Here is a 27,746-nt window from a genome sequence, read left to right on the forward strand (position 1 = left end):
GTGTAAATCAGATGGACATCGAAGAGTTGACAAGGAAATCTCCTCCGATGAGTTTTTCGATCATCACTTTGACACCAAAGACGGCAGAATTGTAGAGAGAGAAGCTCAACCGTAGGGTTTCAGACAACAACAAAGGACCTGGTCCTTTTTATCTTTTTAGTATTTACAAATTTAATATGTTTTTTCCATTCTGAACACTTAGGGACCAAAGTTTGGTCTTATTGCTTTTTTCTTTTTTGGTATAAATTAATAAAAGGCCCCATTGAGGGTAAATTTATTTTAAAAAAAAAAAATTAAATGAGCCTAATTATTTTTTAAACTTATTTTAATCACAAAATAACTTATGTTCTACTTTTTGTACCAAACACTCAAAAAAAGGTGAAAATAGCTTATCAACTTATGAGTCAATCCAAACGGGCTCTATTTTTTACTTATCCATAGTACCAAACCATCCCTGTAGTCTTGCGCTCCGAAATTCGAACGAAGAAAAGCGCGGGTTGGAAGAATTGCAGTGCTAGGGTTTCTCTACTGGAATGGGAGAGTTGACTGTTGATGGTTCGCTTTGGTGGGAACCCTTCACGCATTTGCTCGCTGAACTCGAATCTGTTTCTCTCTCCTCCGACCTTCCTCCCACTCTGGTAAGTAATCCCCATCTTAATTAGAGGAGTATTATGCACTAGAACAATGGTGGTGTTCTGGTAAGCCTCTGGTAATTTTGTCTTATAGGAACTAGGAAGGAATCACCTAGCTTTCACTCTACTCTCCACATGCTTCGAATTGTGATTTTGTATACACCTATATCGTCATTTTCCTTCTCTAATCATGAATAGTGTGGATAGAAAAACCTAGGTCATACTGGGTTCGACCTAATTCTCAGACGAAAATTATGATTTTGTCTACAATATTTGGTATAAATGCGTTTGTAGAATTGAATTATCCCTACATCTATCAATATGTTTTTTGTTTTACTCATTCCAATTGCGGAAATCAAAAATTTTCAGGAGAAGAAGATAAAGGACAACCATGCCTGGTTTTTGGACACAATTTCACTATTTAAGCCACCAAACCAGAAATCAAGGGAGGCTTTAGATGCGACCCGACTAAAGATTGGTCTACACCAGATTACTGTAGAGACTGATAAAAAAGAAGCAGCCTTCAAAATTAGTTCTGCTTTGGTAAAGATCTACTTTTTCTGGACCATTTGCAAATTTTGGCAGTGAACTCATAGTGTTGCGTGGATGTGGTTTGTCAATGCAGAAAGGGTTTTTTTTTTCTTCCTTTCTGTTTGATATGGAAGACCATTACAGTTATTCTACTTCTTGCCTTGTTTAGTTTATCGTTGGGACGGAGTTAACTTCTCATATTTTTGCAGTGTTTAGATGAGGTGCAGTCATATATTCTTGTTCATAGAACGATTATTCAAAATAGTATTGTTTCTGATGGTGTGTTTCGCGAGCTTCCTCATTTGGTGAGTAACTCAATTCCCTTGCTCTTTCATTCCATATTGCTACTCATCAGTATTTAACAGTTCTTATTAATATTGTGTGGAATAACCTCTAGCCTGTCGCTTCTGTGCTTAGTTCAGTGGCAAAGGTAGGAACTTGTGACTTAGTCACAGGTTCGATCCCTGCGCCATGTGAACTAAGCCTGGAATGTAAGTGGAGAAGGGTAGAGGGCGGGCCCAGGGTTGGCTCCAGACGGATTATCGGTCATCGAAAAAAAAAGAAAAGAAAAAAACAACTAGCTTGTTGAGGTATAAATAGGAAACATGTCTGTATCTACCCCCAACCAGCAGTATTGAAAATTTCAGGTAAACTAAGTGACACTTGATAATCAGTAAAATGTAGTTTTCTTGCAATTTAATGTTGAAAATGTAGTAGCATCTTATTCATTATGTTGAACTACTTGTCGTAGGAAACTGTTTGTTTAACTTTTTTTTTTTTTTTTGATAAGGAAAACTGTCTGTTCAACTTGTCTTTCATTTTTCTCTGTCTCTTTTTTATTTATTTATTGTTGTTATCCAGGTTATGCTCCAGTATTATTTGGAACGGCAATGTCTATTGAAGTGCACGCGTCAGATAATTATGCAAGCTTGTGAGTCTTTCTTCTGTTTGGTTGTTACGTATCGCGATGTTATTTTTAAACGGCTGTAATAGGAGGTGCATAGGACAGTCCTCTTAGTGTCATATATAAATCCTGGTTATCAACAATTTAATTTACCTTAAAACATTGGTAATATTCTTGGCTTGAATAGTTAGTTGAGACTCTTAATTTGAGCTCCAAATTTTTATATTATTTTGTAGCAAGATACTTTAGGTTTAAGGTCATTTTTAGTGAAATCTTTTGTTCATCTTGCTGCTACATTGTGGTATGGTCTGGTGTTGTCAAAGGTGAAAAGCTCTTAGAGATAAAGAAGGGCGTGAACTTTTTGTACGTCGTATGCCCACCTTTTCTGAAACATTTCCGGTCATTTTGGTAGACAGCGATGGAACTGTTAGAGCCGATGTTCCTTTTAGAAGGGCAGAATTGAAGTGTAGTGTTGAACAAGTAGGTTTAACTGTTGCGTTCTACGGTGAACTCAACGGCGTTAGTTATAGTGATCCTGCTAGACGTGCTTGATTGGGTAATATTAGATTGTGCCACTTTGAAATATGAACATTGAGTACAAAGTGCAATTAAATGCAGGTTAGTGAAGAAAGGTGCATAGGAACGAAATAAATAGAAAGAAAGTATATATGTAATGCAAGAAAAATAATTATGGAAAAGGGTCAAAAATGCCCTTAACGTATTCGAAATGGCTCAAAAATGGTCGTCCGCCTATTGGATAAAAAATGCCCCTCACATTATTTTCAGGCTTAATATTTCCCCTCCATTGATGACACAATTATATAACATTTAATTTTATTTATTGGTCCACATAAAATTCTAACCAAACCCAAAAAGACTCGACCATCCACGACCCATCCCAATAAAACCTGTTTTAAATTAACACTAACTAAGCGATAAAATAAATTCTTTCACCTCCCATTTTCTATTAATTTCTGTACCAACAATTTTAAAAAGTCGATTTTTCATATGTCTTTAAGAGACCTAATCCAACAATACCAACAAAGGAGTGGTAAAATTATTCTTTTTAATCAATACTGGCTGTTCTGGTAACAACATAATCCTAATTTACATGTACAAGCAAGGAGGTTACTCAAGCAGAAATCGGGCAATGTATTAAACAATGCATTAAATCATATATAATGCTGTAGAGGACACTTCAGGTTTTCAAACTGAACTTGCAAATTAGCTATACACAATTTCTTAACATATGCATCATGGCTGCATAAACATCTTTCAAGTTACTTATGCTTTTACATATTCATTAGTTCAACATGCTAATTTAGTGTTTTTTTTTTTAAATACAATTGCACCATCATGGTGGGGGTTTAGGCCAAATCTCCAAAAAAACCTTTGCATCCTTGCTTACTACAAATTTTTGAGCTTCCTAGTTCCTACTAATTTCTGCCCCTACAAGTCTAGAAGCTAATTATGATTTTTTCGCTTAGTTGCGTTACTTTAAATACGTAATTTATCGCTTAGTTGCGTTAATATAATATGGTTTTTGTGTTGGGTTAGGTCATGGATGAGATCCTTTTGGATTTGGTCAGAAATTTATGTGGACCAATAAATAAAGGTCATGTATTTAATTAAATGTTACTTCCTCCGTCCTGTTTTATATGAGGGTTTTTGACTTGGCACGGAGTTTAAGAAATAAAGGAAGTCTTTTGAAACTTGTGGTCTAAAACAACAAATAGAAATTTGTGAGGCTAGAAATCATTTCATTAAGGGTAAAAAGGTAAATTTAAAGTTGAATTGTTACTAAATCTAGAAAGGTATCATTCTTTTTGAGACTGTCTAAAAAGGAAAAGTTTCTTATAAATTGGGATGGAGGGAGTATATAATTGCGTCGTTAATGGAGGGGCAATTTTAAGCCCGAAAATAACGTGAAGAGCATTTTTGATCCAATAGGTGGAATGGGAGGGCATATTTGAGCTATTTTTAATATGTTAAGGGCATTTTTGATCCAGTAGGTGGAAGGTGGGCATTTTGAGCCATTTCTAATATGTTAAGGGCATTTTTGACCCTTTGCCGAAATAATTATTATCACAAATATATTAAAAAAATATAACCACTTACATTGCTGCAAAAGTTTATGACACCTGGTTGGTTTGATATTAATGATATGATATTTGATTATATTGAAAATTAAAAAAAAGATCAAAAAGTATAGTTAAGTGAAGTATACGTATCTTTTGATCAAGCCAATTAAGTGAAATATGTGAAGTAAAAATCATGTTCAAGTTCAAAAATCATTTTATGATTTTGGTTCGGATGCAACGATGTAGTTTTAATTATTTTAAATTCTTTTTTTGTTTTTGATAATCGTGGTGTCCGGGCCAGCTTGTGCGCACCTCGACTAATTCCACGGAATACCTGCCACCTCCCACAACAACAGGTACTAGGTAACTCTATGTAGTTTTAAATTCTTAATTCATAGTTATCAACTAGTTTACAACAGCAACAACAACAACTATGCCTCAATCCCAAACAAGTTGAGGTCCTTTATATGAATCTTTACGGACCATGTTCCCTATTTATATCATCTCAGTCCGAAATATTACAAAATAAAAATAAAAGTGCTAGATGTTCTCTACATTTTTACTTGCATAAGAATCTCTAGTCTCTAAAAGACTTCTAGAAAGCATAGGACCTAAAGTGAACATATTAACATGACAAAAAATATTCCCAATTAATTGGTATCGCCTATATAAACTTTTTCTTCCATCGTGCGCTATGATTCGCTAACTTTGCATTGATTACAAGAGATTGTAGGTCTTTCGTATGCTAAAATTGTAATTGCTTATTTCATTTACTAACATATTAGTTAATAATGTTTTTGCGGAACTCTTTTCTGTTTTTTTTTTAATAAAAAAGGAATAACGTTTGGTGAACACTTAACATATCATTTTGTTACCTGCATTTATTGTTTGTACTGACCTCTTTTGTCTTCAAGACAAAACCTGGATGGTAAATGCACCTTAGTGCTAACATTACCAGTTTCAAAAAAAAAAAAAGAACACCTAAGTGCTTTGGTGCCTGTATTTAAGCGCTGTTAAAGTGAGGGAGTGAGGGAAGCGGCCCAACCTGCGATGAACCTAAATTCAAGCTTAAGTACGCCCACAAATTGACCTTTAAGGACGCTGCTTAGCTTTTCCTTGATTTTATTGTGCACTCTTTCATGCCACCTTTTTAGTACACTTAAGTGTCAACCAGTGTTGTCAAAGGCGCGCTTAAAGCGCGCTTAAGCCCTGTAGCTAGGCTCAAACCATGTTGAGCGCTTCGCCTCGCTTTATGTGCGCTTCAGTGTCATCATCAAGGCTCTAAGACATACTTTTCCTTGCCAATGAGCCTCTCTTGAAGGGTTGACATTAGATAATTCATATTTCACTTTATCGTAATATTTTTACAATTCCTTTGTCCATATGACTGTTATTCATGCTTATTATTATTAGTCTTGGACTAAAGATATATAGATTTGTAGTTTGCACCATTGCGCCTTTTTTCATTAAAGCCCACGCTTTATTTACACTTTGCGCTTAAAACCCCAGCTGACCTTAGAACTTTTTTGCGCTTTTCGCTTTTGATGACACTGGTGTCACCTGTCAATTACACTTTCCGAGTGAGAAGTGTAAAATATGTGAACCCATCTTTGAAAGGTTTCAATTAAATTTGAGTAAATAATTTCTTCCATAACGTTTAGTTATACTTGTAGAATTGGTGCAACAAGAAATGCTTTGATTCTTGAGTATTGTCTTAAAATTTGGACATTGAGTTCTGCAGTATCCCCTTCTTGTCTTTGTTAGTGGGAAAATATTTTGCTGTTGAGGAAAATGAACACTCAGCAACATGGCGGGCATCTAAGAAGACCTAAGTACTTGTGTGTTAGCATGGATATTAGGCCTGATTTCAGGAGAGACTGATATCTTCTTGTCACCTTCTCCCTTAATTTGCAGTTTTAAGTTAAATTAGAAAAGAAAGTACTTCATCAGCTTATTTGGGATTTCAATTGAAGTGTTTCTTCAAAAGGAAAAAACAGCTTTCTTCGAGATTAAGTTCAAGAATTGATCGTTACTTTTACCTAATGAAATTGTTGTTTTTTTGTTTGGCAAATGAATTGAAAATCTCTCTTTGAACTCACAGTTAAATTAATCTTCTTTTGAGACTGTTGTCATAGTTTGATATCTTCAAAGTTTTAACGCCAACAGAGCTGAAAGTCCTAATCAATGATCTGTTCGATTTTCCCCTCAGTCTTGGTCTTTTCTAACTCTTTTAGATGCTTGTCTCAACTTCTGAGGTACAACATATAAACATATTTGAAAGTTATGTCTATTTTCTTTTATTACGTTTAGTTTCTACAACGTCTCCACCATACTTGTTATGCATTATAAATGCATGTATTTCTTATCTTATTTGCCTCCTAATGCAGTATATATCGCGACAAGATCTCAAGATGCGTCTATTGTAGATGAGGCACAGAAATTGATTTCTGATGGACTAGACAGGAAATTGTTTTCTGTCCTGCAGGAGAATCTATCATCCAACTTCCCTGAGAACATGGTAAACTATGTTGTGTATTCGGTGTTCAGAATTGAGGTTGTCTAACCTCAACTCAGGATGTGGTGATAAAAAATGCCGGCAAGTTTGTGCATGCATGGACTTTAAGGGATTGGATAATTTGATGAGTGTCTGAACTGGCTACTTTAAGAACTTAAGGATAGATATATATTTTTTTATGACCAGGGAACCCGCAGCCTCTACCCTTTGGGTGCGCACAGGGTAAACCCCCCTCCTGTGTAATAGTCCGCAAACCACACAGGAGAGATAACCCGCACTAGGCAAGCCATGTGCGACGAACTCGACCCAGAAAGCAAATCCCCTGCTGTCGTAGGCAGGGGGTTTCAAACCTGAGGATAGAGATATATTGTTGTATGAGCCCCTAAGAGTGGTTTCTTGGCCTTCTATCCACACCAAATAAAGGAAAACAAGAAAATAAGAGTGCTCTATCAGAGAAGAAATAACGAGAGTGAAACTTCACCTTCAAAGGTGACTTACTCTGCACAATTTCCCAATTTTCATAATCATTTTCTTCTTCTAATAAGATAATAATTTGAATACTCGTGTATTAGAAAGGAATACATTTTTTACCTTTCAAAGAGAAAAAGAAAAAAGAAAGAAAGCGTGTACTGTTGGATCACGATGCAAAACATGAAAAAAAGAAGAAGAAGAAGAAATCAAAGATTTTATCAGTACTTACAGTAAGCCAGCATCACAAAACGCAATTACAGATTATGCAAATCCTCTACTGTATCTAGGATTGCATCTTCAGCATCTACAATAACCAGGTTGCACCTTTGTTTAAGGCTATATACGTTTCTTCTGTTGCTTTAAAAAATTCTGCTATTTCTTTCGAGCCATACAGTCCATCAAATGGCTTGAGAAATGGTATTCCATTTCTTTCATGATTTCTTTCACAACCCTCTTTGTTCCAGCATTGCAGTAGCTCAAAAATGCATTTTGGCATGGTCCAAGACATGCCGAATATTGCCAACAGACTAGTAACTCTACAATGCAAGAAGAGGTGGCCAATATCTTCAGACTGTTCTTCACACATTGTGCATCTACTATAGAGCTGAAATCCCCTCTTTTGGAGATTGGAATGAGTGAGACAAGCTTCCCTAACCACAATCCAAGAGAAGCAGGAGACCTTCAAAGGAGCCCTGCTAAACCAGTTCTTTTTCAAAGGCCATAAAACCTTGTCGTTGCTTGATTCCAACAACTGTAGCAACTTGTGACTGTAAAAGGACCTTTGGGATGGCCCATCCATATGGTAGAATCTATTTTAATATCTTCCAAAGTATGTTGCTAAGCAACTGAAACAAAAGACATAATCTTCCCACTTCCCAGTCATTTACGTTCCTTACAAGATAGAGATTCCAGCCTTCCGTTGAATAAAATCCAGCAATTATCTCATTGTGCTGAAAAAAAAAAAAAAAAAGGGAAGATATCAGCAATTTCATCTTTAAGAGGAGTGTGACCCATCCATGCATCTTCCCAGAACCTATTTTCCTACCATTTCCAAGAATGAAACCCATATTTGTCTCAAATTTGTTCCAACATCCTCTTATCAAGAGAGAATTTTTGCACCGCGATTCTCCTCCAAAGTGCATGTTCCTCCTTGTTGAATCTCCACTGTGACATTTCAGTAATAAGCTTTCGTTATGGCTCCTCAAATTCGTGATTCTCAAACCCCCTGTTCTTTTATCTTTAATAACCGTCTTTCATTAACAAGTGAGGAGGAGTGAGCTTGTTTGATACCTTTCCAGAGAGTCTCTTCAATTTGTCCATGCTCTTCAAGGAGGATGGTGCCTGAAAAAGAGACATTGTATAAGTAGGAAGTGTGCTAATAACACTGTTAATCAGAGTAATTCTATCGCCCAGAGATGGGTATTTGTTTCTTGCAGTTTGCCAACTTCTTCTCCGTCTTCAAGAACCTTGTTCCAAATAGATAATGATTTATATTTATCCCTCAAAGTTAAGCCCGAATACTTTGTAGGAAGGGAACCGATGTTGCACAACAAAATGTTGGCTAGTTGGCTGATGTTTGGCACGTTGTTAACGGGAAACAAAGAATTCTTTGAAAAATTTATATGCAGTCACGAGATGGCTTCAAATAAAGATAGAATCATCCTCAAAATCATAATATGATGTTGTTCTGCATCATGCATAATCAAAGTATCATCAGCATATAAAATGTGATTTTTTTGAAGATTCCATGTACCCCTACAATCTGCATGAAAACCAGAGATCCAGTTGGCCTGAGCTGCATTATATGTCATCATGCTCAGCCCCTCCATGACTACAACAGGAAGAAAAAGAGAAAGAGGATCTTCTTGTCGGAGCCCTCTCTGTGTGTACCCTTACTAAGACCTGAGAATTATACTGTTGATAAGCAGAATCTCATCCAATTAATCCATTTTCTACCGAAGCCCAGTTGACTCAACAAATTCAACAAAAATTCCCAATTTATATGAATGAACACTTTTCCAATGTCCAATTTGCAAATTATTCCAGACTTCCCTGACTTCATCCTTGAATTCAAGCATTCATTAGTAATCAAGCCACCATCTGTAATGTGAGAAATGCCATTTGAGTGGAGTTGGTAAGATTGGGAAACACAGTTTTAAGTCTATCCGCCAATTCTTTAGAGAGTATCTTATAGAAACTACTTATGAGGCAACGAGTAAGCGATGAGGATTGAAGAAACTTGGAAGCAAATGTGAGATCTGGACTTCTATGACTTTCTAATATTTTAACACAAAGTTAAGTTGGAGATTATGAACTTGTAGCTCCAAGGACATCAAGGGAAACATGCGTATCAAGTCAAATTGGAAGCCACGTCAAAACAGTTCTATACCTTGACTCCCGCATAAGTTACTCTTTTCTTTCTTTAGTTAGAAATTTATTGGTTGCATTAGATAAATTTGTGGTTCTCTGTTTTTATTACATGAATGGCTGAATTAGCTTGGCAACAAGGCTTCAGTATTTCAGATAGACCCAATCATTGTCTAAATTCTATTTATCAGTGTTCTAGATCGTACTTTCTTCTTCATTTTCTGTTTTAGTGAAATCCATTCTTGTTAATCATTTCATAGATTTGACTACCTGCCTTGTCATGCAAAATAGGATGTGGACCTTTATACTTTGTGGGCTGAGGAAATAGTAACTGAAGACAATCTTATATTGGATGTTCTTTTCCTCATATTTTACGAGTTCTGCCCCTGCACTGGTGAACTGTGGAAAAAATTCTGCTCGCTTTATGAGGTACTTCATTAAAGCTTTAGTTGCAGTGATTATCTCTTAGACTTACATATTTACTGATTCTAGCACATTCTATTTCAGGGATTCGTTTCAAATTCTTATAATTTTGGGAAGTTGGCTGTATCAGCTGAAGCGGTTTCCTCTATTTATCATGCCAAACTGCAGCTGCTGCTTATACTCATAGAAACTTTGGATTTGGAAAATCTTTTGCAGATGGTTCATGATGAAATTCCTTTCAGGTTGTCAACAGTTCGTTAGCTCCGTGCTTACCATTAGTTGTTGTACTTGTTTTTTTGGTCAAGTAAGGAATAAATTCATTAACAATGGGGAAAAAACCTCCATATACAAGAAATATACACAAACAGATGACATGCAAAAATACTTATTTTTCTACAAAAGACACCCATCCTTCAATACAAATTGGAACCTCATGGGTGCAGCAAAACATTTTAAAGAAATGTACAAAATCAAGCCTGTCAAGTAAGGAATAAATTCATTAACAATGGGGAAAAAAACTTTCATATACAAGAAATATACATAAACAGATAACATGCAAAAATACTTAGTTCTCTACAAAAGACACCCATCCTTCAATACAAATTGGAACCTCATGGGTGCAGCAAAACATTTTAAAGAAATGTACAAAATCAAGCTTACTTCTTTCCAAAGTTCTCATGTTTCTCTCTATACAATTATACATACTACCCACAGTAAAGCCGACAAAGCAATATCCTATGCTCTATGTCTTCTCTTCCCATCATCTAAATGCGCAGCTGAATAGAGGATCCTTCTCCTACCCGCATGGTACACACTAACCCAAACATCTCAAAATCTCCCATTATACTTGTGATGCTATTTGACTATGAATAAAAGGTGGTCCATATCCTTTGCCACATTTTTGAACATGAAACACCAACTAACATAGGTGATCCTCTTTTTCCTCAAGTTTTCAGTAATCAGAATAGCTTATCTAGTTGCCAATCATACAAAAAAAGCACAACTTTCTTGGCGCCCTGGGCACCCAAACTGGAAAGTGTGGGAAGACTAATTCATCTCTAGCAAGCAACTTAACAACAACAAAGATACTCATTGCAGTCCTACAAGTGGGGTCTGGGGAGGGTGGTGCGTACGCAGCCTTACCCCTACGTTGTGAAGGTGGAGAGGCTGTTTCCGATAATAATACTTTACTAAGAAACGACCACCTTTCCTTAACTCTCATCTCTAAGAATCCCGACTCTCTAAAGACTGGGTTTTGTTTGTAGAGCGTTTTAGGGAAATTCTGAAAATTTTCTAATTTCCAATCCTTAGGGTTCCTTCTAAATCGAAGATCCCAAACAACATTCCCTACTTGTTTTAATTTTTTTATGAAGTAAGTAGATTCATTAAATGACATTAAGAAGACGCAAAAAGATACAAGGATATAGCTTTTAAGCTTACAAAATAGACTTTGACTAGATCCATTACAATTAACCTATGTGTAGGGAGCTAACATAATCCAAAAATTGGTCACAAGTAGTTACACGGAAGTGTTTTGACCAACTAAAAAGGTTTGCTAAACATCTAACCTTCAAGGAATAGTTGGGAGTTGATATCCATCAGAGGAGCCTGGAAGAGCATTCCTAACTTGCGTTCTTCGAGTTTGTTTGTTTGTCATCTCCTTTTGGCATAAAACTCTGCAATGTTACGTTTTGAGGCTGGTCTGATCCCTTCTTTGGTGAACCACAATTCTTTAAGTAGGCCTTTGGCCATGAAAACCAAATATTTTTCACTTTATTTGAAAACTTTGAAGTTGGAGTTGGAGTTGCAGATGGAGTTGTGTTTGGTTATCGTTTTTGCAAAGAATATTTGGTTGTTTGAATGTACTGAAAGTGAAAAAGTGAAAAAAAAGAAGTGAAAACGGGTTTTTTGGTGTTTTCCAAATTCCAAATACAACTTCAAGTTATATTTGGAATTCTCATGGCCAAACGTTGATTTTCAAATAAAGTGAAAAATTTCTGGAAAAAAGTGAAAATTTCTCATGGCCAAACGGGTCCTAAGTTTGGGGTAGTATTTGTCTTTTCGCCACTTATTTGAAAACCCTTCTCTTGGCCTTTTCAGCAGAGGCGGATCCAGGATTTAAATTTTATGGGTTCAATCTTAAGATTTTTAGCATTGAACCCATTATATTTTTAAAGTTAGGGGTTCATATCTACTATTTATTACAATTTTAGTAATTTTTTACACATAAATTTAGGCTCCGTGTCGAAAGTTTGGGGTTCAGTTGAACCCCCACCTTGTAGGCTAGATACGCCTCTGCTTTTCAGCACGTACCGTCGATCTCTCCCACCTTTTAGCCGTTTCTAGCTTAAAGGCCATGGATTCCGGCCTATTTCCTCTCTTCTTTCCCCTCTACTCTTCTTCCCCTTCTCCTCTTTCATAAATTCTGTCTCTCTTTAAAACGAAAACCTCAGTGCCACACTTCAGGAAGACCCCCATCTTATGACCCACTTCCCATTGTCAACCACCACAGACATCGAAAACCCCCTCGTCTTACCATGATCCTCACACTTGTTAAATCATGCACACTAAAAATGGCGTCCACAAATTCCCCACATAAATCTACAACTTGTTTGAAAACTCTTAACACCACATATTCACTGGTACATCGACCAAATTTTATGGTCATAAAGTTGCTTGCGATCATGGGGTCAACAAACCCAGGTACTTTAGACCACTTTTCCAGCTTCCGAGAATGTCCCTCCATCCAATACTGACATCTACTTAGAACTTGAGTTGCTTGTTCTTCACTTGAAAATCTGAATAGGAATCACGTGTCACTTAAGGTGGACACCTTCATCCAGTGTTTAACCCCCACACTTATGCAGCCCAATTTCCAATTGCTTCTGGAAAGCCAACCCACTTTACAAAGCTCCCAACCAAACAAGTATTCAAGAGTTTCTTCCTCCTCTAGATGTGCTCTTATGAAAGTCTGAAACATGGTTCCTTGCAGACATTTCAGTTTCCGACAGGTAACTGCAATTTCCAGAACCAGTCAAGCTAGAACATCCTTGGATGACATAGTCTCTCTTTTCCTAGATTGTAGAGAGAAGTAGGAGGTGCTCTGTCCAGACATCCTTCAGAGACTTCTTCCTAAATATTCCTTTTTTCCCCTCTTAGTCGTCGTACTTAAAAGGAAATATTTGCATTTTTAACATTATTTAGATGTTCAGACTTTATTCTGGGTTATGTGCTAAGGAACGTTGAGTAATGTCTTTATATGTTTTTCTTGACAAATATTTAGTGTTTATATATATATATATATATATATATATATATATATGTATATATGTTAATAAACAACAATTGAATAATCACCTATTGAGCAATTAAATTTGGTTAACTATTGTGGAGGTACACAACATCCTGTAATGAAATTCTTTGGCCAAGATTAGATTAGCAGTCAATTAGGTAGGCTTATTGCTTCGTATGAGGGCACTTAATTCTACTGCCAGGATTAGATTAGCCAAATTCAATTAGTATCATTGCTTCATATCATGACTTGCCTCAACTTTGGTGGTATGTCTGTGGAGCAGTTAAAGATTATTATGTTTTTTGTTTATGCCGCTCCTTATGTTCAAGATATTCTTTTTATATTTGTTTAGCATTAACTATATTTAATAACACTGGCTGCACACAAAAATCAGATTTTGTCATTATTGGCACTTCTGCTAATTGGTAAAGCAACTTTTCATAGTGGAAATCAATTAGGCCACAAGACTCTTTTGACACATCGTATGCACTGATGTATCATTATCACAAATTCACAATCATGGTCTCGAATGAACTGTATTCTAGTGCAACTCCTGTAGAGTATAAAGAGCTTTTCTCTTAGTCATGTTGCAAATTGTGTGATATATCCTTTAAATCATGGAGGGCAATTCTATGGCTTTTTCTGCTGGATACTTGACCCCATTGGAGAAAGATCAAATGATGCTGGGTAGCTTTAAACAAGCCCTCTGTCTTGTTTTCTCATGTTCTTATAGGTTCTTCAACTTATCTTAAGATTTTCCTTTGTTGTTGCTTAGGTATGTTTGTCCTATTTCCTTATTGACTTAATGGCTACCTTTTTTTTTTTTTTTTTTTTTAAATCCAGGCAGGGCTATGTTACTTTTTCATTGTCGGAGGTGCAAGAAATTGATGCTATTGTGTCTGCTTTTGATGTTTTTGAAAATAAAGAATCAGGACCATTGATTTTGGCATGGGCAGTGTTTCTCTGCCTAATCTCATCTCTTCCAGAAAAAGGAGAAAACAATATACTGATGGTCCGTTGCGCTTCTTATTTGCGTAATTGACTTGCTTGTGCTTTCTCAGGAAGCTGTGAAGTTTTGACATTGTCTTGGTTGTCTTAATGCTGTTTCAGGAGATTGATCATATTGGTTATGTTCGTCAAGCTTTTGAAGCTGGATCTTTGAGTTCTTTTCTTGAAATTATTGAAAATGATAGACTGAAGGATTTTGATGTGAGTGAATAGCTCGTTTTTTCATTATATATATGCAAATTATATTTTAGCTTACCTTTCATATTCAGGTGGTGCATTATATCATTTCATCTTTCCTTTGATATTTATTAGTATTTTCAGGGTCCTATTGCTGGTTTTAGAAGCGTTTTGCGGACATTTTTATCAGCATTTATTGCATCTTATGAGATCAATCTCCAGGTTATTTAATTTCAAAGGATTTTTTGTTTTTTAAGGAAAACACATATCTTCTCTATTATCATGCCTTTTCTGTTTTGCAGTTGGGGGATGGTAACCTGAAATTGATCTTGGATATTCTTTGCAACATTTATCAAGGAGAGGTTAGGATGATTGTTGTGTATTTGAGCCTTCAAAATCATATTATTTTTCATTAATTCATGGAGACAATTGCCGTATATGGTGCAGGAGTCCTTATGTACTCAGTTTTGGGATAGGGAAAGTTTTGTTGATGGTCCTATCAGGTGTCTTCTTTGCAACCTGGAGGGTGAATTCCCATTTAGAAGTGCTGAACTTTTACAGTTGTTGTCCGCACTTTGTGAAGGAGCGTGGCCTGCGGAATGTGTGTAAGTAACTTAGTATTTCTCGAGGAATCATGAAGGATCCTTTCATGTATGTGGCTTGTAGAATGTGTTATGAGAAATAATGTTGATATGTGTCTTGAACAGATTTAACTTTCTTGACAAGTCCACTGGATTGTCATCTCCGGTTGACATCAGTAGCTGTTCCGTAGTGGATGATGCTTCTCAGACTGTTATGGTGGCCCAACCGTTACACCTTCCCGGTATTGAGGGTCTGGTCATTCCTAGTGGAACCCGTGGTCATCTGTTAAAAATGATTGATAGGAATATTGCTCTAGTTAGATGGGAGGTAACTATAACTGGTGTTTGTTCCATTTCACTATTATGCTGTTAGCTTCCTTAACTGTTAAATTCTTTCTGCCACTAGCTATCCCTTTCGAATGTTGTACTTTACAGGAGCTAGTTATGCTGCATGCATCTTCATTTTCCTGCATATCTTGCTGTTAGTTTCTTAGTTGATACCTTTCTTTGATAAAATTCACTTGGTGACTTTGGTTTCGCAAAATTCTATTGCGGACATAGCCAAGCGTCACTGTTTAGAGCATTATTGGATGTTTATATCGGACTGCTTTTTTTTTTTTTGCCCCTTCAATACGGTTTTGTATTCAAATTCCAGAATGAATAGAATAGGAAGTGTTGGTTCTTTTTTTTGAACTGGTAAAGTACTAAGGGGTCGTTTGGTTCATGGAATAAGGTGGGATCCCAGGATCAAGTTTGTGATTAAATTTATACTTTGTTTGGTTAAAGGTATAAATTTATACCTTCAACCAAACAAAGTATACATTTAGTCCCAAACTTAATCCTGGATATCCCACCTTATCCCATCAAACTTGGTGTTATTTTATCCCATCTCTCAGGTGGGATAAATTAGTCCAAGGATTATAATCCCAGGACTATGATCCCGGGATAACTTAGTCCACGAACCAAACGACCCGGTCGACCCCTAATTGTATTAAATCAGAAATCTGGCACTAAGTTAATGCCAGGGAAATGCAAATTTGGAACCATTCTGTACAAAGCAAAAGAGAGAAGATTCCACCTATACAAAAATCTACTCCTGTAGTGAGTCTATAAGTCAAGCATATTATTTCCATCGTTAACATCCTGTAGGTAATATCAAAAAGCCAAAAACCATAAAAAAGTGTACCTAATCTTCTGTATAGCCACTATGTTTCCTTCAAAGCATCTTGCACTCTTTTCCTTCCATATTATCCAAAACAACATGCTGGCACAATATTCCACATTTCCTCACTGATTTACGCATTCCCTAACCCCCTGCTAGCCAGAAGATCATTTACTAAACACGGCATGGCAAAATAGACCCTGAAAAGTTGAAAATACAGTGACCAGATTATCTTCGTACTGTGCATTGTCAAAAAAGATGGCTGCCACTTTCCTCCACACTATTGGACATGAATCATATGCTACAGATTGACACCCTCTCCTCTGTAGGTTGCCTTAGGTAAGGCAGGCATTATGCGAGGCTATCCACATAAAAAAATTGACGTTGTTGGGAGCTTTTGACTTCCATAATTGCTTCTAAGGCCAGCATGTTTTGTCTCCATCACTGTTAAGGATCTTCTAGCAAGAGCTTTCATAGAGCACTCTATCTATCTGCCTAGTCCATATAGAAGTATCTGGTACCTCTTCTTCCAAGACCACCTTCTCAAAATCATCTAAAACAAATGGATTTCACAATCAAAACAATCTATAAAGTTCAAGACACAGTTGTTTCCAGTGCATCAATCCAAGACCAAAGCAGCCATTTAAATTGAAAGTCATAAGATCACAATATTGAGTCATTAGTGGAGCATATTCTATCTAAGCGTCTTGCCAGAACCTTGTATATGAAGCATTTCCCACCTTGACTGTTGTTTGAGTGAATTCCTTAGCCACCAATCTTGCTTTGAATCCCTCAATCACGACATCAGCTTTATGTTTCACAATGAAGTCCCATTCGCAGCCCATTAACTTTTTGTTTGGAGGTGAATGACTAGTTCTCAGGTTTCAGTTTTTGACAGGGTGATTCTTCAGACATAGCTTGCGTCCATTTAGATCTGCAAAAGCTTCCCTCCAATTCCAGGGAATATGCACAGAAGAAATCGACAAGGCAAAGGCTCTATAGGAGGGAGATGGTGAATTGTTAGAGACAAAATCAGATAAAAGATGTTTGGTACAAGATCTGACTCTTTTTCTATGTCGATAGGCAAATATAACTCATTGGAAAATGTGGATAACTCACCAGCAGAAGAGGATTCAACTTCGGCAGATTTTACAATGGCTTCTGTTGCTCTATTCCTCTTTGAGTAAGTTATCAAATTAGGTCTATCCAAATGCCCAACAGCCTCCCCTGAATTCTTTCTCCAACTTCACTTTTCCCCGTGTTAGTGGTCTCAACAGTGGAACCTTGGAGAATCATCTCTTCCACCTTATTGCTCTCCCCCGAAGACGTAATGGTGTAATATCGAAATAGGGCTTAGACGCTCGAAAGGCAACATCTATGCTGACGATGGATCTCCGGCAGGGAGGATGACAATATTCGTACCCTTTTTGTATAGGAGACTACCCAATAAAGACATGCCTAAGGGCTCTAGGATCAAGTTTCCTAGAATTCCTAGTGTGAACTAAGCAGAGACCCAAACTTCTTCGGAGGAACAATATATTTATTCTCAACTCTTTAAAGCCTCTAGAGGACTGACTTTGAAAAAATTGAGGGCTTTAAGTGACATTCTATTGATAAGATGGGCAACAGCTAGAATGGCATACCCCAGTGGGTAGTGACATTCTATTGATAAGATGGGCAATAGCTAGAATGGCATACCCCAGTGGGTAGTGACATTCTATTGATAAGATGGGCAACAGCTTGAATGGCATACCCCAGTGGGTTTTTGGTAGATTCATGGTAAATATAAGAGATTTTGCCACTTCTAACAAATGCGTCTTTTTCCTTTCAACAACCCCATTTTGCGCACTAGTGTAGGGACTATTAGTTTGAAACTCTAGATAAGCACCAATGTTTTTATCCATGTATTCTGTGTCATTGTTAGTTCGTAAGACTTTTAGCTTAGCCTCAAAGTGAGTGTAAATCATCTTATGAAATGGCTGAAAGCAGGAGAAAACTTCACTTTGGGCTTTCAACAGATACACCCAAGTCATGCTAGTGCAGCCAGTTAATAAAGGTAACAAACCATCGTTTTTTAGTCAAAGAAACAATTTGAGTAGTACCCCATACATCCGAATGAATAAACGAAGAGTAGTACTTTATTATCACTCAAAGGTTAAGAATTTCTAGTATGCTTGGCATATTCACAAGCATCACAAAACAAAGAGTCAAACTCATTTTTGGAAAAAACACAACTAGGATATAATTTTTGTAAAACAAAAAAGGATGGGTGCCGCAACTACCTCTGGTTGACATTCTTGTTTACTAAAAAAATGCTTGACCTAATTCTCGAGTCCCGTCAAACATGTATAAGTCATCATGCAATTTACCCTGCCAATCCTCTTCCTTGTTTGAAGATCCTGAAAAATACAATGATCAGGGAAGAACTCGATACTACAACTTAGTTCTTTGGTGATAGAGCTAACGAATAACAGGTTAACAAGAAACTCAGTTACATGAATGGATGACACTATATTATATATTGTACAAACAACATAACTTGTTCTAGAGACGGGGGTTAGAGAGCGATTGACTATTCTGACATAATTCCCTTTGGGACTACGAGAGTAGTTTTGTAAACCTTTGGAGGAGCTTGTCATGTGTCTATTCATACTAGAATCAACAATTCAAGAATTAAGATGAGCAGTAAAGGCAGTATCTGATTGCACATTATTAGATGTGGCAACAAAAGGTGAGTCTAGTTTGGTCAAGACTTGTTGAAGATACTGAATTTCATTTGAAGACAGTTTCTCCTGAAGCCGTATCCTTCTATTTTTCCACATTGTGCAATATTATCAGACTCTTTGATGGACCTACATGCTTTCCAGCATGGCCTCTAGTTGGTCGGTATGTAGTTTCCAGCATGTCTCTTTTGTATGCCTTGTCTTTCCACAATAATCACAGTGGAAGTGCTTACAGAAGTGATCGCCTTTGATTGTTCTTGAGAAGACAATTAACCCAATCATTTCAATTGGAGCCTGATACAGCATGACACCTCGTCGACTCTCTTCCTGTTGAACATAGGAGTACACGTCCTCAAGAGAAAAAGGAATTTTGCCAAGAACATGAACCCTGATCTGATCATACTCTTGGTTCAAACTGGCTAGAAAATCAAACACCCTTTTCTTTTTAACCAGTTAGTTAAAAAGAATTGCATCATTGGTACAATTCACTTGAAGATCCTAAAAATAATCAATCTCCTGCAATAACCAACTTTACTCGGAATAATAATCAGTGACAGTCAACTCACCTTGCTTAGTGGCATGACTTCTATTTTGAACCTCAAAGATCTGGGCATCAGTACCCTTGCGAGTGTAAGTGTGCTTGGTTGAATTTTAGATATTTTCAGCAGGCTCAAAGCAATAAATATTGCTTACAGATTCGGGGATGCATAGTATTCAAAAGTCATGTTATAACAAGTGAATTCAGAATACCATAGACCATTGTTACATGTAGTTGGTTGTTTCTTCTCTCCGTTAATACAACCAGCAATTTTCTATATTTAATATTGAGCAAACAAGACCTTGACCAAGCAAGATACATATCAGCCCCATCTAGTTTCACAACACTGATTTGTGAAAGAGAATTATTGTCCACTGCCTTTCTGTCCCACAGTTTTAGAAAATAGAATTTGCTAGAACTTTAGAAGGAAATTGTTGTCACACCTGTCCTGATAGAAGAAAAGTTGGATAAATTGAAGAAATCAGATCTGCCTCTTTGCAAAAGCCTCCTAGCCAGAAGAGTTAAGAGAAAAGGGAAGAAACTCAACCTAGGGAACCCTAGTGCCGTAGAAGGAGAAACTCTCCTAAAAAAGGCAGCAATGATTGATACCACGTAAAAATGGACATTGGGCCTAATTCAACCCAAAATCTAGCTTAATAGGTGATTGCCCAAGCCATATTAAGGAGACCACACAACCCTTAAATCACCAATGCGGGACTCTTCAAACCCTCTCCTCGCGCACATGGCCGGATATTTGAAGCATGGACAATTTAATATGGGGACCCGATATCGTAAAACGAGAATTGGGATGAGTCCTGCTCTGATACAATGTTGAATTTGAGAAGTAGAGAAGGCTTCTTTCGTACTTCATATGTCTTTACATCCAATGAGAAAGAGTATTTATACAAGTGAATTTTAATTGATTGCCTTATGCTATTCCTATAGTTACTCTAGGAAAAGGAAAATAAAGTTTCCTACAATCACGTTGATTAAGTAACACAATCTATAGGAATACACCAAGGAAAAATCTTTTATTTGAAGATTAGTCGGTCATCATGTTGGTTCATTCTGGATTACCTAGCATGCCAAATTAGGGCTTTAAAGTTTACCTAGTTATTCTATAGATTTTATTCAACCCTCCCCCGCAAAAAAAAGGTAAAATCATTGGAGGAATATGAAATACTTAAATTTTAGCATATTTTGCTGCTTACATTATAAGACCTGATATACTTCACTTTGTTAACATTCCCATTTTTTATCTTTTGCTGACCATTTTACAGGCCATTTTAAATAGTTCATAATGATCTTTCATTGTCAAAAGGACATTCTTTTAGTTCCTCGTGTTGACCATTTTACAGGACAATTTAAATAGTTCATAATTATCTTTTGCTGACCATTTTACAGGACAATTTAAATAGTTCATAATGATCTTTCATTGTCAAAAGGACATTCTTTTAGTTCCTCGTGTTGTGTTGCTTGTTTTAAGTATCTTTTAATATACTTTTGGGATTTCTTATGTAAAAGCGCACATACCATCTCTCTGCAGCTGTCTTAGTTTTCTCTTTCTTCTTTCTCATGCTAATTAAAACTTGTTGTGATCTAGTGTTAGGAACTTGAAATTCAAACCTCTTTTTATAGCCAGCTTAAGTAATCGTAACTTGCTATTTTGTAGTTCTCGCAATCTGGGGTTTTCATGCTGCTTTTGCGTTTGGCCCAAGGGCTATACTTGGAGAAAACCAATGAAATCGTGATGACTCTTGGGTTGCTGAGCCGACTTGTGACTTTCAATATGGTAATCCACGCAGAGTTAATTTTTCCTTGCCTGGTGATTTTGATATATTTATTGCATCTGCAATCTAAGCGGTTAGAGTTGTTCCTTTGTGTCAAGTGCATCCATGTATAATGCTTTTGCACTGATTTTAGTGTGGTTGATGATGATTGATAAATTTGTATTCATTTGCACTGGTGGTTGCTGATGATGTTTGCTATGCTACTTATGAAATCTTAGTTCTCTTAATGCTTCCCTTTTTTGCTGTCCAAATCTTACTATGGTTAATAGGCTTTTCTGTTAACCGCAACAAGGGTTGCAGGAATGACTGCTCTTGTTCCTTAAGGAGTCGTTTGGTTTGTCGGATAAGGATTATAATCCCAGGATAAAATGTGGGATTATTTTATCTTGGTTATGGGAATTATTTAGTAGCAGAATTATTTTATCCCATCATTTATACTAAAATGGCCGAGGGTCTATCGGAAACAACCTCTCTATCTCTAGGGGTGAGGTATGCGTATACTCTACCCTCCCCAGACCCCACTTTGTGGGATTTCACTAGGTATGTTGTTATTTATACTAAAATGGTGCAATTAGTTGTCTCATATAGGTGGAATAAGATAATCCCATGGGATATCCTGATAACAACGAGGTTGGGGAGATCCCAAATTTAGAATTAAAACATAGGAAGTGCGGAAGCAAAAATAGAAAATAATCTGAAAAATAAAGATATGGGAAATTCAGGGAAATAGTTCCAAGAACTTTCAAGAACGCAAGTTCTAAAGATTGAAGAGATCCAAGTAACAATGAATTGGTTATTGGATGAACCAAACGCCTTTACTTGAGAAACGAATCAAACTTAGAATTCGGATCTTGACCGCTTCCTGAGTAACGTTAGACAATAATTAGTATGTGTATTAATCTCCTTCTAAGAATACCAAGAAGAAACCAAAGATATCAAAAAGAAGTTATCTTACTACCTTGAACTATGAACTAGCTAGGTCGAAAGATAAATCCAAAGTAATTCTCAAAAGAACTCTCAATTATATTATATTCTTCAAATCTAAATTACAATGAAAGAACAAGCTCCCCTTTATATAATAGTAAAGAAGGAGCTAGTCAAGACTTCAATAAATGGGAATTATATTCACTAGAAACATAGAAGACTACCCACACTTAGACCAATGTAGTCAACCTACACATAGACCAATGCAAGTCAACATAGATCAAAACAACTATTAAATATATATTCTAGAAACTAATATTTGGGCTGCTGGAAACTTCTTCTTTTGGGGCTGATTTGGGCCTCATTCCATCTCGCTTTGGACTTTAATTTGGGCCTCCAAATAGGTGCAAGACTTGAGGAAAAAATCTGAATTGGGCTGGAGCTCTTCTTCCATCACAAGACACTTTTGAATTGTTGATTGCAGCCCATTAAGCTTGTCTTGCAATTTCCTTGTTTGAGATCTTGTCATGTGTCTTCTTGGAACTTCAAAATCTTCATCCATGTCCTTCAATGATTCAAAGCTGCCATGGATGCTATCATAGCCTTATCTATCCCATCCCACCAACCAAACTATCCCTAAGAGTCTATCTGGAAAGGATGCCTTGTAAATAGATTTAGGTGTAATTACACAGATTTGGATTGTTTGTTTGGCCAAGTAATTACATGGTCTGTATGGAATTAGATGTAATTGGGGTGGGGGGATGGGATTGCACTCTCCAATTTCCAATGGGAGGTAAGAATTGCGGGTAATTACCAGGTGATTTTTCAAAATCATCTTTTATTCTTATATTACAAACATATTACTATACTTTCCAATTTATGAGACATAGTTTGAATTGATATGGAGTTCAGGAAAGAAATGAATACTTTTGAAACGTGTGGTTTAAAAGATGCCATGACATTTGGTTTGGCAGAGCCTTGCATGCCATGCCATTTGTGTGGTTATAAAATATTCTCATTAAGAGTAAAATGGAAAGTGTAAAGTTAATTGTTTCTAAATTTTGACTTTAGAAGTATATCAATCTTCTTAAAACAGATTAAAAAGGAAAGTGTCACATAAATTGAAACGAGGGAGTATTTTCTTACACTCTATCTATTCCATTACAAATAGGTTCGGAACATTTGTTAAAAACAATTTTGTTTTCTTATTAGTTTTTCTTACCTTTCTAATTATTAGTACAAATATTCTATTACAGAAAAATACTTTCTAAATACATATTCTTTTAAATACATATTCTTTTATTATTTAAAAGATGAAAAAAATTCACGAATTTCATTATAAAATTTCATTATATTCACCTGAGTGGGAAGATACTGATTACTCCTTATGATAGTAGTTATCAATATATAATTACTAAGTTCATATTTTTTAACAATAAGGTATTTTAAATACCTAGTAATAAATAAAATTTGATATTTTATATATGAACATGTATATGTCACACATTAAAGTTTATTTTACCTGTCTATCTAAAAAAAGTTTATTTAATTGTTGGTGTCAATTTATTGTAAAATTTTAAGAATATCTAACTTAGTAATTACGCTTGTTCAAACAAACGTGGCATATGAAATTACATTGTAGTTACGTTACGACAAACAAACAAGTCTATGTAATTTGTAATTACTACCTTAGTAATCACACCAAATCCACATTTCTATTATACGTTCGAAGAAAATAGCATCAACTTGTTTGTTTAGTCAAACACTCAAAACAAATGTTTTGTAAAGACGAGCCCTGATATGTCGTCTTTCTCGTGTCTATGCAAAGCTTAACTTTGTTCAGTTTCACATAGTTGAATGTAAGGAGGTATTCTCATTTTCACAACCCATTTCTCAACCTATGTGGGCTGTGATATGCCCTCGTACGCTCATGACTGGACTAGTGGAGTGTGGATAACATAACACGGGGCCCAATAATGAGAAACACAAGAAATGGACTGGTGAGTCCGGCTCTTATACCATGTGAAGAAATGATCCTTTGGCTTAACTCAACTCCAACACTAGTTCATGAGAAGAGGACTGCCCAAAATAATATAAGGAGACCACAACCCGTTGCCTCAAACAAAGGAAATGGGTTGTTATCTCCTTCTATCGTCTTGAGTAATCCTCATTAGCTGCCTATTAGGATTGAGTTAGGCCCAATGTTCATTTCTTAACATGGTATCAGAGCATACAAGAGTCTTAGGTTTGACTTTCACTACCGCCCATAATCGAAAAAATAATTTTCACGTGGTTGGCTCATAAAAAAGAATCAACCCCGCATGTGAAGGGATACGATGAAGACATAAGTAAGTACATAAAATTGTGCTATCTCTAATAGCTTAAGCTTTTAGGTGAGATAGTCACACACTTCAACATGGTATAAAAGCAGGTAGAAATTTTGTGTTCGAGCATCATTGCCACCCATTGTCAAAAAGAAAAGTTTCACGTGCTTGACCCAAGAAAAAGAATCAGGCTCATATGTGAAGGGCGTGCTGAGGACGTAATTAATAAAATAAAAAGTGTGCTCTCTACGACTTAAGATTTTAAATGAGATGGTCACACAAATTCAACATGGTATTAGAGCCAGACCCCTTCCTATTTTTGGTGTATCCAATGCTCGACCCCCATGTTATGTTGTCCATGCTCCAAATGTCCAATCTTGGGCGTGCTGGAGAGTGTTAAGTGTACCACATTGGTGGAGGAGATGGGATGTTGTCTCCTTATATAGTCTTAAGCAATCCTGACTTCATGAGCTAGCTTTTAGGGTTGAGTTAGGCCCAATGTCATCTTGTTCCCTTCTGCAAGGGGTAGAAACATGAGGGAGTGAGATCACCAACCTGCTTACATAGCAAACCTTTTAGTAACTAGATCTTTATCCCTAGTAATTATAGTTATCTGGCAATTAGACCTTTGGATGGGTGTATAACTTTTTTGGTATTTAGCGCATGTTTGAAATAATTGCGTTAATACATCTCCTGTATTAATGGCCCCCATGGTAGCCATCAAGGACTTGAAGAGACTTGAAGGGCTTTAATGAAGCATGGAGTAGTGAAGACTTCAAATTGACAACATGTTCAAGTGGATGTTAACGATGGCTAGAACTGCAGTTCCGGTCCAATTGTAGCTAGTTCTGCAATTTTTGCCCCTTTCTTTATTTAGGGTCTAACTTAGGGGATACTTCTGTAGTTAATGACCTACACTAAGCCCTAGTATAAATAGTCCTTTTCCTTTCCACTTTTGGTTAGCTAGGATTTGGGTGGATAAGGATTATACTCTTTTTGGTAAGTGTTAGGGTTTGTCCCTTGTATCCCCTTATTGAGCGACTCTTGGATTCATTCCTAATGGATTTCACGTGCGAGTTCATTCTCTTTCCCCCTGTGGATTAATTCTAATGATTAAGTGCTAGTTTAATTGTCAGATGGACCTTTCTTTTCTTCTAATTTTCTGTTTTCCCCAATCTAATTTATACTTCTATCCTTGTGTTTTACCTAGTTTCCGGTTTACTTGTTTGATTTCCTTACATTTTGGTTGCTATCAATACATCTTGGTTGCTATCAAGTATAGATGGCTCTGCTCTTATGTCTTGCTAACCAAAGGCTATGCACGTGTTTCCCAAGTAACAAAACTTTTTGTCAAGGGTGTAGCAGAGAGAGATCTGGAACTAAGCTTTCCTTATATGATCTAAGGGGGATCATTGACTCCTTTTTATTTTGGACCAACTTTCTATATTCAACTTTCTGTTTTTCCGTGTATAAAAGAAATAAGAATAACGAGTCTTTATGTCGCGTCACCGAGGTTCTCATTTCAAAAAAATACGCTGCCTGGGGGCTTTACCAAAGAGAAGAGGACAAGAAAGTTGGCAGGTATTATAGTTTTCTCTGTACAACCAAAGACCGGAAAGTAGAGAGGTAGCCATAATGATTAAAAAAGAGAACAAGATCAAGTGTCTCTCGCGTCAGACACTCAGATCTCTGAGCCATTTCGCACATGCAATTGTCACCTCAACCATGGTTTCTCACTCTAACCGTCCTGCGTAATGATCCCAAAACTTTTGTAATCCTGTTTGCATCCTGTTTTCCTTGGTATGTCAACAAGTTGTTTTGGCTATTGATTTTTCTTGCTGATTATATTTTATGACTTAGGGTGTTTGTTCTGCTCTTTTGGACCTTCGTGGCTATATGCATGATGAAATGAACTCACCAACGGAACACCTGCGGTATGGCTGTAGGATCATTAATCAATCCCCTCTTCTGTTTTCAATTAATTTTTATCCTATATCTTTTGCTAGTAATATCATGCCCCCCCCCCCCCCACACACACACACACAAAAAAAATCATAAATTGTTGGTAAAATAGCAAGTCTTTTCATCGAATAATATCCCTTCTTCAACTGCAGTGTTAATGTGGCTGAAATCATTTGTGCTTGGATCAAGAGTCTTTCTCCTAACTGCTCTGGTGTGGCATTGATGTCAACGGGAGTTAACATTTTGGCAAAGATGTTAAAATGGTAGGCTTTTTGTCTATCAAGTTATTTACTTCCTTTTTTCATTATCTGTTATTAGTTTTTTTTTTTTTTTTTTTTGGGGGGGGGGGGGGTGGTGGTGGTTATTTAATGAGCATTATGTGGTCAGAAGAACCATTCTTCTCTCTTTCTTTCTCTCCCCCACTGACGTAAGAACAACAACCCCCACCACTCCCCGCCCCCACCCCACAAGCCACTTTGCGACGGCGGCAGGTACCGCGCGGTCGGCCGGATCCTATCCCTCCTCCCTTTCTTTCTTTCTTTTCTCTTTCTCTTCTTTTTCTTGTGTTTCCTCTACACTACCTGTGAAATCCTTCCCCGGGAGGGTCCCGGTTTAAATCAAAGGTAACCAAGTTTCCGGCAGGTCATATTTACACAGTTGGTACCTCCGGTAGCCCATATCCATTCCCTGTCTATTAGCCTTATAATCTTTTGCTTGCTCCGCATACTTGATTATTTATTTTATTTGCCTTTAGACTCTTTGCCCCAACTTGTCTTTGTAGTATTGATCCTTTGTTTGTTTTAGATCGACCTTTGACTAGCGTCTATTTGCTTTAGTGGCTTTGGTGAGGGATTGTAGACTAGGGTCATGTTCTCGGTTGGGGACGGGGGCTAGGGTTGGGGGGCCTAAGGGGGTTAAGGGAGCTTCTAGGTTGAGAGTAGGGTCTTGGAATATTATGACTTTATCGGGGAAGTCCATAGAGTTAGTTAAGACGCTTAGGAAGAGGAGGATTAATATTGCTTGTGTGCAAGAGACTAAATGGGTAGGACCTAAAGCTAAGGATGTGGACGGGTATAAGCTTTGGTTCTCGGGTAAGTCGAGGTATAGGAATGGGATAGGGATCTTAGTAGATAGTGAGCTGAGAGATCATGGTAGAGGTTAGGAGGGTCAATGACAGGATGATGGCGATTAAGTTAGTCATTGGAGGGTTCTCGCGGAACATCGTGGAAGTCTTTTCAGCGGCCTTGGCCCGGGATTGGACGAGGAGGAAAAGAGAGGCGGTTTGGGAGGACTTGGACGAAGTGGTGGGAAGTATACGCACCGAGAAGTTGTTCGTAGGAG

The 27,746-nt window shown here is 36.9% G+C and overlaps 1 protein-coding gene across 3 annotated transcripts in view; it reads left to right on the forward strand.

Moving 5' to 3' along the window:
* The first annotated feature begins 424 nt into the window (after nt 1–424).
* The window catches only part of LOC132050256 (uncharacterized), a 56,608-nt gene continuing 29,286 nt past the window's right edge, over nt 425–27,746 (forward strand). For 2 of the 3 annotated variants that reach the window (XM_059441421.1, XM_059441423.1), the window contains exons 1-16: nt 425–638; nt 1,002–1,175; nt 1,373–1,468; nt 2,025–2,094; nt 6,536–6,666; nt 9,793–9,930; nt 10,009–10,166; nt 14,060–14,228; nt 14,327–14,425; nt 14,537–14,623; nt 14,704–14,763; nt 14,849–15,006; nt 15,109–15,310; nt 21,078–21,197; nt 26,304–26,377; nt 26,558–26,668. In XM_059441421.1, the coding sequence (XP_059297404.1) occupies nt 534–638; nt 1,002–1,175; nt 1,373–1,468; nt 2,025–2,094; nt 6,536–6,666; nt 9,793–9,930; nt 10,009–10,166; nt 14,060–14,228; nt 14,327–14,425; nt 14,537–14,623; nt 14,704–14,763; nt 14,849–15,006; nt 15,109–15,310; nt 21,078–21,197; nt 26,304–26,377; nt 26,558–26,668 (1,952 nt within the window). In that variant the 5' untranslated portion in view covers nt 425–533. The remainder of the gene's footprint in view (nt 639–1,001; nt 1,176–1,372; nt 1,469–2,024; nt 2,095–6,535; nt 6,667–9,792; nt 9,931–10,008; nt 10,167–14,059; nt 14,229–14,326; nt 14,426–14,536; nt 14,624–14,703; nt 14,764–14,848; nt 15,007–15,108; nt 15,311–21,077; nt 21,198–26,303; nt 26,378–26,557; nt 26,669–27,746) is intronic. The other variant, XM_059441422.1, reaches the window with a different exon arrangement.

The sequence above is a fragment of the Lycium ferocissimum genome, chromosome 3 (assembly GCF_029784015.1).
Source record: "Lycium ferocissimum isolate CSIRO_LF1 chromosome 3, AGI_CSIRO_Lferr_CH_V1, whole genome shotgun sequence".
Classification (NCBI taxonomy): domain Eukaryota; kingdom Viridiplantae; phylum Streptophyta; class Magnoliopsida; order Solanales; family Solanaceae; genus Lycium; species Lycium ferocissimum.